Raw genomic sequence first — 11,959 nt, 5'->3', positions numbered from 1 at the left:
AATCTGGCATCTGTAAAATTCAGAATCCAGAAAGAGGGAAAAAAGGTACAGTGGGAAAATGTTTTATTTATAGCTATAGATCTATAGAGGGATCTATAACTATTAAACATACTTCCCCCCCTGCCCTTTTCTTTCCTGTTTCTGGACTCTGTATTGGTGTGGCTCTCATCTTCTGCTGTCTGTAAAATTCAGAGAAGCTCTAATTTTGGGGCTGCTTGCTAAGAAGAATTATATTGTGTCTTTAAGTGTGACATAGCTTTCAGTGGAGAATTGAGTTGCTTTCTAAGATGCCAGTGTGTTTTGTCCTTTGTAATAGTTACTAGTTGCTAAACTAAGACAGTAGCCTAAATTTGCTGCACTAGAAAACAAATTGTTTTTGCATTTTTATCTATAGTACGCTTTAATCTCATGTTCCCCAAGGAACCCAGTGCAGAACACAAGGTTTTCTCCCCTCCCTTTTGTCACTGTGAATTTGAGAAAAAGTGACTGGCCCAAGATTGCCTGATGAACTTAATTCACAGAGTAAGGATTTGAACCTGCATCTCCCAGGTCTAACATTCTGTCCAATAAACTCCATTTACTATTTTAACTAAAGGAGTTCTCCAACATCCAGTTCCTTTGAGCAGTACTTAAAGCAGCATGCAGTTGTTTTGACACTGCCACATTGGTGTTAGAGCTGTCTGCTGGCATCAGTTCTTTTTGTAAAGCTTATTACAGTACATAAATTACATGGTTTTTAATCAATGTAAATATGGCTGTTAACTGAGCTCTTCCTGTTGGTTAGCTGCACAATGAGTATATACTGTGGTCTCCCCCTCTGCAAGCATGCTGTTCTCAACACAGAACAGTAGTGTAGTTATCAAGACACTGCAGAGGCAAAGCACTTTTCCCAATGGGAATTCTCCAAGCACTGCAGTTTGGTACCATTGGGAGTTTTGCTCACATCAGGTCTCCTTTTGTACCGCATTCTAGGGCATTCTGTTTGTGCAAGTATGAGAATTGATAAACCATTCTTATTATGACACTGCTTATGCAAGCATGTCAAGAACAATGTTAGCAGCTGTAGTCTTTCAATTTGCAACTCCTTTGACACAACTGTTATGGGCTTTTTTCCCCTTCCTGCATTTACTAATGCTTTGGTTCCAAATAACTGAATACCATCAAATCTTTGAGACACATTGTTACTTTAATTATTGGGGATATTGGGAAAGTTTGATTTCTAAAAATGGAGCGGTACAAACTATTTGGTCTTTATTTGTGAATTAAACTACATACTTCAGTTCCTGATGAATATGGCCACAAAAGTGACCAGCCTATTTGTCCACACCTGACTAGGAATGTCAGTTGTAGTACAGTGATGCCCTGGGGGGGAGAATTAAAAGGATGTGAAATGTGGTGTTCCATGCGTTTCTTTTATATACATGAAGAACTGACCTAGTCTGAATAATAATGTATTGACTTCACAGTTACAAAAAGGAACAGCCAAGCAATGAAGTATTGAACACAAGCGATGAAGTTAAAGCACAGGCTTATGTGATGTGCTCAAGAAGCTATTTGGTACCAGAATTCCCAGCATGTATGCTGTGCCTTTAGCATACTTCTTATAATATGCCAGCCTGGAGTATGGTTCTGCTTTAGTCACTGGAAACTCTTCCTGAAGAATGTATTCCGGAACTACTACTAATATGCTTTCCCGTTGAAAATGGCACCCAAAAGCCAGGAGGCAATGTTTTTATGACTAGCCCCCAGTTACTTTTGCCTTTCTGAAGTTCATCATAAGTTATGGTGTCATACTGGCTTGTACTTCTTGGGAAGAATATTTAGATTGTAGTGCATTCTGCAATAAGGCACTTCACTTTGCTCTTGCTTCTGAGCTGTAGGGGTGGTTCTGTGTTTTTTTTCTTGGAGCTGGAGTTTCTGTATCCCCTTGCTTTCTGCAGATACATCAACTAGTGCTGCTTATGCTCCAAACTGAAGACCTGCTGATGTTGATCAGAAGATTGCCTCAGACATCCTGTACTTGCTTCTCAGTGTGACATTTCTAATTTCTAATTATTAGGGCCTTTAATTTAAACAAATCAGACGTAGAAACTATTGTGTTCTCTTGTAAATAAATGATGTACTTCCAAATCTTAATATTGTGTGTGTGTTCTGATGTATGGGGTGTAAGACTACCTCCTAAAGCTAAACACCAGGCAAACTACATGCAGTAGTATTATAATATGTTTATTATTATATTTTATAAGTATAAATAAGGATGATTAACAATAGCTGTGGAACATGCAGAAGTATTGGTGAAGCCAAGAGGGAGAAATTCTAGGGGAGTAGCTATGTTAATCTGTTGTTGTGAAAGCAAAAAGTTGTGCAGTACCTTTTTGAGGCCAACAAACTGATTACCTCTTAAAGGCTTATGCTGTACAGTCCACTTCATCAAATATAGATAAGGCATCTCCTACGAGCTGAGTCAGAGCTACTTTAGTAGCTCCTGATTGGAAGTGGGGTATAGGTCTAGCAAACGTTAGCATGCATCTTGAATTCCTGGGAATCTGGAAGTTGTATTCATTACTTTTAAAACACTCTTTAAACTAAAAATACATAAAGCATCTCAGGAGTGTATATGGTGGCTGTTACTGTTTAATATGTGGAAGAAGGAATTCAAATATGCTGGTTCCGTGGCAGAGATAGCTGAGAGCCCCTGTTAGGTCAGGTTTTAAGCTGGTTTTCTTTGGATATTGACTTTCCTGCTAGAAAAAGTTCTGCACTAATTACCTTTCAGAGTGTGGTTTTTGCTTGCTAGGAAAGCTCTAATTTATGACTGGAGTTGAAGCGTTATCCCTTTCAAGCCTAATTTACAATCCACTGCCTGTCAATGAGGGCTCTCTTTAAGGATCAAACACACACTGGTGCATAAAGAACCTCCATAAACGGCTTATTTATCTCAGATTCAAGTTTACTCTTGTTTTTGAACAGCAGAACCCAAAATTACTGCTGCTAATAGATTCATGGCAAAAACAGGGCTTGTCATTCTTTACAGCAGCCAAAGACTTGCCTTTTTGTGTAAATGTGGCTGTCTTCATTAATATTAGGACAATCCATTTGCACATTTTAGCTTTGAGCATGGTTCATCTAAAAGTTGCAAGTGGATTGCCTTCATATTAAAGTGCAACAAATAGTCGGGACATCTGTAACAATGGGAGGAATCATAATGTCACACATTAATCCCAGTTGAACTGGCCTCTGTGTACATCTGCAGTGTTTCATAATAGGGTCTTGGACTATATGTCTGTTAACATGTAAGAACACAATACTCTACATTTATACAATATCCTAATCTATATTCAACAGTGCAAAGGAGATAGGGATATAAAACAACTCAGTTCTCATGTTTGCATTTGCCTGCAGAAAAAAGCGGTTCCACAATCTAGTCCAGGGATGTCAAGCATAAGGTACATAGGATCTGGCCCCTTGAGAGCTCTTATCCGGCCCGCGAGCCAGCCAACCCCCCCCCCTTAATTTGGGCTGGCGAGGCATGGCCCGGCCTGACCAAGTGGCATTTGTCATATCCAGCCCCCGTAACAATTGAGTTTGACACCCCTGATCTAGTCTGATAGTCTCTTCTTCCTGTAACAGAAGTCAGGACTTTGTGCCTGCCATAGTTTATTGACGATTACAAGAACTCCATTATTACATTAGGGCCACACGAACACAGACCCCCTTCCCCCAGCTCCCATCACAATCCAATTTTGAGTATTTGGCAGATACTCAAAGCTGAGAGCTCAAGCTTTGTAAGAGGACCACCTATCATTTAATATGTGCCATGATTACAAATACTATAATGTAAATTAAATATAAAAGCTCCAGTTGGTCATGCTGAAGTTGTTGCTTAATCCTGAAGTCAAAATTAAAGGAATAATGTTTGATGAAAGGAAAGAATGAGCTGTAGGCATGTAGAAACTTAACCTGGGTTCCTAAGTTAATTCCTGCACACTCTGCCCTTGAGATTGTTGGAGCTCCTGCACACTCTGCCCTTGAGATTGTTGGAGCTCCTGCACACTCTGCCCTTCTTGAGATTGTTGGAGCGTAGCTGCATCACCAATACCGTTCTGGGACTTCTGAGTTCTGCTGATTTAAAAAAGAAAACTGTTTAGAAGTTCTTCTCTTTTACATTTGAATACCAACTTTTCAAGAATCTCAAGGCAATTAATGTAGGGTTTCCCCATTTTCTTCTCACAACAGCCGGCTTTTTACACTGGTAAGTTCCGATTTAGTTATTTGCAGCGTCATTGCATGCCCTCATACCAGGAAAAAAAATAGAAAATTATATAGATGAAAATGATTTTATATACTTCAAGTACCTTTTTGATTCAGACTGCTGCATTCCCACTAAGTCAATGGCTTCTCTCCCTTTGCTTCTTACAAAATCTTCATTCAATCCAAATTGCCGCAAAGTGTCTCTATAGAGTCTCTGTGCCCCTTGACTGGCACCACGCTATGGAATCAAACATTAAACATTTAGGAGATCTCCTTTTCATAAATACTTAACATTATTCAGTGGTCAAGTACCATTAAATGCCAGATTACATATATATATTCGTCTACACTAGAAGTCACCTTCTCTGCCTTAGTGTTTTATCTCCATATGCTATAGTGCAGGGGTCTCCCAACCTCTTTGAGCTTGCAGGCATCTTTGGAATTCTGACTCAGGGTGGTGGGTGCAGCCGCAAAATGGTTGCCCAAAAATGGCTGCCACAGGAGGCAGAGCCAGCCATAAAATTACTGGCGCAGCTTACCTTCACTCACACAGTGAATATCCTTGTTTTGTGGCGGTAGCTGCTACCAAAGCAACATTTTTGTTAAATCTGCACAGCCAATCAAATCTCCAAATGCCAATCAGAAGCCTTGCTGGCAAAACCCCCACCTGGCCCTGTCCATTTTCTAAAAATATTTGGCAGGCACCATGGAGCCCACAGGCACCACGTTGGGGACCCTTGCTATATTGTGTACCTTGAATAATCAGTAACTATAATCCAATGTTTTATTTTGTCCTCAACCTTCCCTTCTCCCTGCCACATTTTCCACTACTGATGCCTAATGTCAATAAGGTTGCTTGGGCTGCATCCTCACAGGGAGCATGAAAATGTTTCCCCACCTCAGAAGCCACAACAAGCAGTGTGGGAGAAGTCCATCTCCTTCACCCCTCACCACCTTTTGCTGCTAACACCCCCTCCCCCATTCCTCCATCTTTTTTCCACTGTACCTGCTCAAAAATGCAGGCACAACAGCAATTATACTGCAGCCCTGTGGCATGGACCCCCACTCCCCCCTTTCCATACTGAGCCATGTATAATACTATTATGAACCCAGGCAAGGAAAGGGGAAAAGTCCTTTAAAGTATTGGAAGTGAGAGGTAAATGCAGAGTTTAGCACTGCTCTCTCCAATGTGGCTACAGGAGATTGTCCAGATGGGTGCTCCTCTCCTTTGGAGAAAATGGGTTATATTTTCTCTAAAGTAAGCGGGGATAGGTTGGAGCCATACACACACTGAGCACAATGTCATCTGAGTGTTGGCTTTTTAGTGTGGGTGCTTCCTGCTGTCCATGCAGGGAAAAATTCCCAGGCAGAAGCTGAACTGAATACTGACTGTATGACAATCAGGGAATACTGCCTGTTTGATCCTCTATAATCCTCCCAAAATAACAGTCTTGTGACACCTTGAAAAAATACTGTAGCAGAAGCTTTTGTGAGCCAGAGACCACTTCATCCAATTCATAATCTTGCCATCTCATTCATTCCAAAGTAGTTACCTTTGTTACTTGTTCAAACAGATACGGTCTGTTTTTCACTCGTATCTTCATGTCTTCTAGTTCTTTTTTATATTCCTTTGTTCTCTTTCGGTCATTCTGCCTGAAAGAAAAATTTCCTTTGTATTAGAAATCCTCCCAAATTCCTCACAGCCTGTCATTCCTTGTGAAAGTACTCAGATAGACCTGTACACAGTTTGAGATTTCTATCACTGAAGCTGACGCTTGTGACAAACAAAAATTAGTGTTATCTAATATGAGTGAATCATCTCTATTCTAAAGGAAACCAAACCTGTAATGTTTGTTTTATTTTATTCCCCAGAACTTCTCACATCAGAATAAAGTGGGGTGTGCATCACACTGATGTCAAGGATGGGACTTTGTTTTCTGGCAGATAAATTGTGAGGTTAGTGTGATTGAGCCAGAATGGACAAAAATCGTGTCCAGCTGAGGAACAGAACTTTCTGCAGAGAATGAAGTCTCCCGACAGCAACCTCAGCTTCAAGGAGCCCAGTGAGGTGGAGGGTGGTGACTGAGAAAAGCCAGAAGATAGCTGAGCAGCTACACTGCTTGGGCTGTAGAGCATTGTGGTCAGTAGTTGAGGACCAAGAGGTTTTGTCTAACCAGGAGCCAGCTAATAGTAATGAGATTGAAAAACTGAAACTGTTTACTACATATACTGTAAGGACAACAGAAAGTTTCCCCATACATGTTGAACTGGAGCTTTCTTTTCTCTACTTGCTCTCCGGATCCCTGTATTGGTCCACTGCGGAATCAGAATTGAAAGAGCTTCAAAGGTCCACTGTAGGATTCCATCACTGACAGATGTTCATCCAGTCTCTGTAAAATCTGGAGAAAAAGCAGTTAAGCTGCTTTTCTGAGTCTACTTGCTATACTGCTCAGCTGTCTTACTGTCGAACCTAAATATGCTTCGCTGCAAAATGACTTCTGGCCACAGTAATGAAGTGCAGATTCATCATAAAAGATCTGAACTATTTTTCTGTTACAAAATATTGTTTTGCAAATGAAAGGTCCTTTGACTTCCAGTGCTGGCGATAAGTCCGAAGAATAAACAAATGATACAAATACGTCAGGTAGATTTCAGCTCTGAGTCCTGGAGCCAAATCCCACTCCACATGTTAAATTTTTAGTAATCCCAAATGTATGAAATATTTAGCTCTGATGAACTTGACACGTATGCAACATAGAACACTAACCAGTTTTGTTTCAGCTTTTCCTTGTGCATCTCCTCCAAGCTTTTATGAGGGTCCATGGCTTTCGCTCGGCAACTCACAGACTTCCACATAGCCTGACATTTCCTCCTCTGCTGCTCTGCCCAGCGAATGCCTTCATTCTCCCTGTACTTTTTATCTTGTTGGAGCGATCTGTAACAATGAGCATGGACAATGGAATCCTAGTTCATTTCAAAGAGAAACCATTAAGCTTTAAAAAAAAAATCAAGGGGAGCCAATGTAGGCATCAGGGCCGTCTTAATAGCATTATAGGCCCCCAGGTAAAGCAGTGCGGTGGGGCCCCTACCTACACAACCACTCACAGGAATAAAAATGTAAATGGCCGATAAAATTAAATATATATTTATTGGTGCTTCCATAATGAACAAGTCCTTTCTTACATTATACTTCAGTATTTATTCTTACTCCAAACCCAAATTAACATTAATATTGTTCATTATCTTTAGTAAAACACATGCTAAATATGCAAGTCACAACATACATAGATTAGCTTGGGGGCCCTAATCTTGTGGGGCTCCCGGGCAACTGCCCAGCGTGTCCATGCGTTAAGACAGCCCTGGTAGGCATTATTACTCACTTAATTGCAGATTCCCTTTTTCTCACTGCATCTGTAATGTGGACTGGAAGTGTGTTGGAGGAGAGGGAAGACAGACAAGTCAAAGAACGACTTCTTTGTATTGGAGCCTTGGAAGATTGCTGACAATCCTGAAAACAAGGGGAATCAGAATTGCTTTGTAAAATTCTTCTTGTACCATACTTAAGTTGTAGGTGCTACACAAATAATACATATTATTATGTGTATCAACATGTAAAAACTAGTATTTTGTGTATCTGCATTTAGAGATTTTTTTGTCCTCAATGGCCTTTTGATTCTACAGTAACACTGAGGAAGACACTCTCTCAAGTGCTTTATATCCAAAGTTCAAAGGGGCAAAATTTGTTATGCGTAATATGCTGGATAGCCTGTTTCCTTCCCCATGAGGAACAGCCCTAGAAATGTTTTAGTGTGATGTATTTGCTTTGATATATACATTTAATCGTGGAAACATTCCCCCCCCCCCGAACAGACACTGAAGTATTACCAGTGTGAGATTACATTGGTGCTGGTGAGGCATTTCTCATTTTGATCTGTAATAAAGGCGGTCTAGTAAGGTTTAACTCTGCAAACGCACAGTATCCCAATTCTGTGTAAATAGATGTCTAATTTTACACAGTGAAGAATGATACTTATTTAATAATTTATACCCCCGCCCTCCCCAGCCAAAGGCCAGGCTCAAAGCTTGGATTTATATATGAGCTAGTCGAAAATTGTTAAGGCTAAAAACAATTATTTTTACCATCATTTTCTGGGTAGGCACCTGATGTTTACAACGGAGATTAGATGTTCTTAATGTGAATGGTTTATTGTGAGTTGCTTCTTTGATTTCTCTTTTGCTTATCGCTTCCCTCTGGAATGCCCAGTAAAGTCCTTCAAAATCAGGCACAGATGTGTTAATTCTTGGTTTAAAACTGAAGTTGTCCTGCAGAAAGCTGAGCTTTTGCTCTCTGTTTCTGGAGGCAATTCGGGATTCTTTCCCTCTTTGTCTATTGCCAAGTTCAATGGGAGCCCAAGAGTTTTCCAGTAAATCCTTGGCTCTCATCTGAATACGGATTTTTCTGAATAATTCAGCTTCTGAGGATTAAAACAAAAAAGTAATGAAAATTCAGACAAGGTGATTGGATGAAAATGTTGAGACATAACATGTTGGATGGAGCCTTGAGGCATTAATATAACAAAACATTAAATTCCTAAACAAAGAAGACCAACCGAAAATTATAAACTCAGAATGTTTTTGAAGTTACAGAGAAGTAATCTCTTCTGCCAAAGACACAACTACTACAGAGAACATAGATCTTGTAGAATAATTTAATAATCTCACTCTTCCCATTTGCATGCAGGAATTGTGAGTGTTCTGGAGTAAAGTGGATGATGGAGGTTGTTTTTAGACATCACCTTTTGCTTGAAAAGGCAGCAAAGAAGGGCATATGTGAGGACTTGAGCCTGATACGGAGCCCTTTAACAGGATTTATGGAATGTGGACCACACTTCAAATACATCACATGGATTTTTAAAACTACTAGACAGTGTGTAAAACAGGAAAAACAGGTATGGAGAATAAAGTTGCCTTTTAATTATGCCACTGAGAACTGGAAGGTGATATTTTGGAAAATGAAGATGACACATGCCCTTTTGTTTGCCCGAGTCATTTGACAGAAGGCTTGGGTGAGTTCTCAGTTTGTGTCTTTCCCCCTCCATTTTTTGTTGGTTAAAGAACCCAACTGATTATTTCTTGGCCAGAACCTCCAGTCCTGAATCTTGCCAGTGCATTGAACAATCTATGCCCTGATTTTCACACTGCAAATGCTGATCTTGGACAAGAGTAGGACAAGAGTTACTCTTGGACAAGAGTTACGCTTTTGCCAATTCCCCTGACTGGCCCTATTTGCTTTTATATTAGAAAAGTAGTTGCAGTTTGTCAAAATAAAAGTGCCTCTTTCTATATCGCCACAATTAACATTTTAGTTACATATTTGAATTTTGTGGTGTTTTCCTGCCACATATGAGGGTGTACACATTCCCACTATTTTGTATTTCTATAACAGTATGACACAAAGTACTTTACTGAGAGATAAAAGTAAGAGCTTTACCTTTGAGTTTATCCCCAAGCATTGGTTCGTGAATGAATCTGGGGATCTTTTTTCTGGCTTTGGGTACTGATTTCTCCGCTGGAGCCAATATTTCCAGAACCTTCCGTCTGATGGCCTCCTTTTTCATTTCTTCTTTTTCTTGAAAGCTGAAAGGTTTTTGTGTAGAAAGGAGCAGCTCCCTTCTCTTCTGTATCTCCACTTGTCTGCTAATTTCATTTTTTCCCATAATTTCCTGGTAGAGCGGAAGATAGATGTGGGCAGGTACAGGTTGCGCCCTGAACTGTTTTTGGCATTCAGCTTCTTCTTGGCTTTGCTTCTTATATGTGGCATTCTCAAGCACTGTATGTGATTTTAACAGCTGGGACTTCTTATGAGCTTCTCGAAGTGTCATTTTGAAGGGCTGGGGAACAGTGATAGAGGAGATCCATGCAGCAGAGGCACTCTTTGGCCTTGAAAAGGGCTGAGGAAATGAGTGATGGTTTTGCTTACTGGATGGGCTATCCACAGTAAGGTCAGTCAAAGAGTTGTACCGTCTTATGTTACCAGATCTGAAGATAGGGTAAAAATATCAAAGGCACAGGAATAAGGTGAAAAGGTTATAGCTGAGAACATTTTATTTTAAATAAGTGAAAGACATTTAGGTACTTGTAAAAAAGACTAGCCTTCAAGCCTATTGTGTTAGACTTGCTATGAAGTAATTGTACTTCTGTAAAATTTCCAGAGGAGTAGCTGTGTTAGTCTATTGCAACAAAATAAAACAGAAGCTCAATGGCACCTTAGACTAACAACATTTTTTCTAGCATGAGCTTTTGTGAGTCAGAGCTCACTTCCAGTAATTATCCCTATTAAAAAGTGGAATACAACTTCCTCGTCATAGCATCTGAAGAAGTGGGCTCTGACTCTTGAAAGCTCATGATGGAATAAATGTTGTTAGTCTTTAATGTGCCACTGGGCTTCTGTAAAAACGCCATGCTATAAAGGGAGTTGTGATATGAATTGGACCTTAAGCTCCACAACTGCACAGTACAACCAACGGATCCTACAGAATAATAAGAGGATCTATTGTGTCTTACTTCACAGCTTCATGGTACTTTCTTGGCACTGTCAATCTTCCATTATCCTGGAAAAAGTCTTCGAATTCTTTGTCTTCTGTGGCTAGCTTGTGGCTGTTCTCCAGCTTTGCCTGGTAAATCAAACCTAGTTCTAACAAACATTGCTTGTTTTTTCTTTTGACAGCCTGCAACGAATCATAAAATCCTGAACTTGAAGGAGTTATTATATCTTCATCTGGCTGGAAAAAATCCAGCAGCTCACTTCTTCTGGGCAGAGCAGCAGTGTTGTCCCGTGGTGTTTCTTCTGATTCTGACTCTGACTGTGCTTGAACTGGAAATGCCTAAAAAAGTCAGAAAAGCAAAACAAAGGCTTGAGACGCAGAATGGACCTGCAGAACCCTCCATCTCAAATATATTGTTTGCTTCATCAGTATAATGACCCAGTTCTGAACTGGTTCAGTGAACTCCCATTTTCAGTAAGCCAATCTGGGGATGTGACTTGACCCGGTTTCAGGACTGCAAGGCTATATACACACTTACTTGGGAGCCATGCTCCTTGAGCTCGGCGAGATTTACTTCCAAGCAAACATGATCGAGGGAGCGGTGGTTCCCTTGCGGACTGAGTAGTCATTTGAAGGCACCCTTCATAAGCAGGGATGGTTACAGATCTGGCCTGTGGCAGGCGCGTGGTGTTCTGCCGATCACCCATCAGTTCCCTCGAGCGTGGCCACCATCCTTCCATCCCTCCGACCCCGTTTCCCTACTAGGGCGTGGCTACAGTCATCCAGGGGCTGCCATGGCGAGAACTAAGCGGCGTTATCGTTGCCATGGAAGCAGCCTGTTGCCATGGAAGCAGGCTGTTGCCAACGTCTGCCTGACACACGCGCTCACATGCATACGTACCCCTCGAGCCTTCTGCTCCGCTGGAAGCGTCGCTTCTGCCCCGCCCGCGGCTTCCCGAGATTCTACTACCGTCATCTTCGTTTTACACCCGCTACGCGGCTCGTAGCACAAACAGCCTCCATGCACTTGGGGCTCTACCAATAGGCACCCGCCGTTTCTGCAGTCTCTTGCACAGTAACCAATGATCGCTCAGTATGGCCCTTGTCCCCGCCCAGCCCAACCGAACGCGCGTCTCGCAGGCGGCGGGCCGCTGTCGGTCTCG

The 11,959-nt window shown here is 41.2% G+C and overlaps 1 protein-coding gene across 1 annotated transcript; it reads right to left on the bottom strand.

Annotated features, from left to right (window-relative positions):
- Positions 1–3,968: 3,968 nt before the first annotated feature.
- Positions 3,969–11,772, bottom strand: FAM161B (FAM161 centrosomal protein B). The gene is made up of 9 exons (XM_056851854.1): positions 11,698–11,772; positions 10,816–11,135; positions 9,743–10,290; positions 8,392–8,726; positions 7,632–7,759; positions 7,019–7,186; positions 5,805–5,904; positions 4,356–4,489; positions 3,969–4,119 (listed from the first exon to the last, which is right to left on the bottom strand). Exons 1-9 carry the CDS (start codon positions 11,770–11,772, stop codon positions 3,969–3,971), a joined length of 1,959 nt encoding a protein of 652 aa, XP_056707832.1.
- Positions 11,773–11,959: the final 187 nt, after the last annotated feature.

Source organism: Euleptes europaea, chromosome 6 (assembly GCF_029931775.1).
Source record: "Euleptes europaea isolate rEulEur1 chromosome 6, rEulEur1.hap1, whole genome shotgun sequence".
Taxonomy (NCBI): domain Eukaryota; kingdom Metazoa; phylum Chordata; class Lepidosauria; order Squamata; family Sphaerodactylidae; genus Euleptes; species Euleptes europaea.
This window is presented reverse-complemented; position numbering and strand designations above follow the sequence as displayed.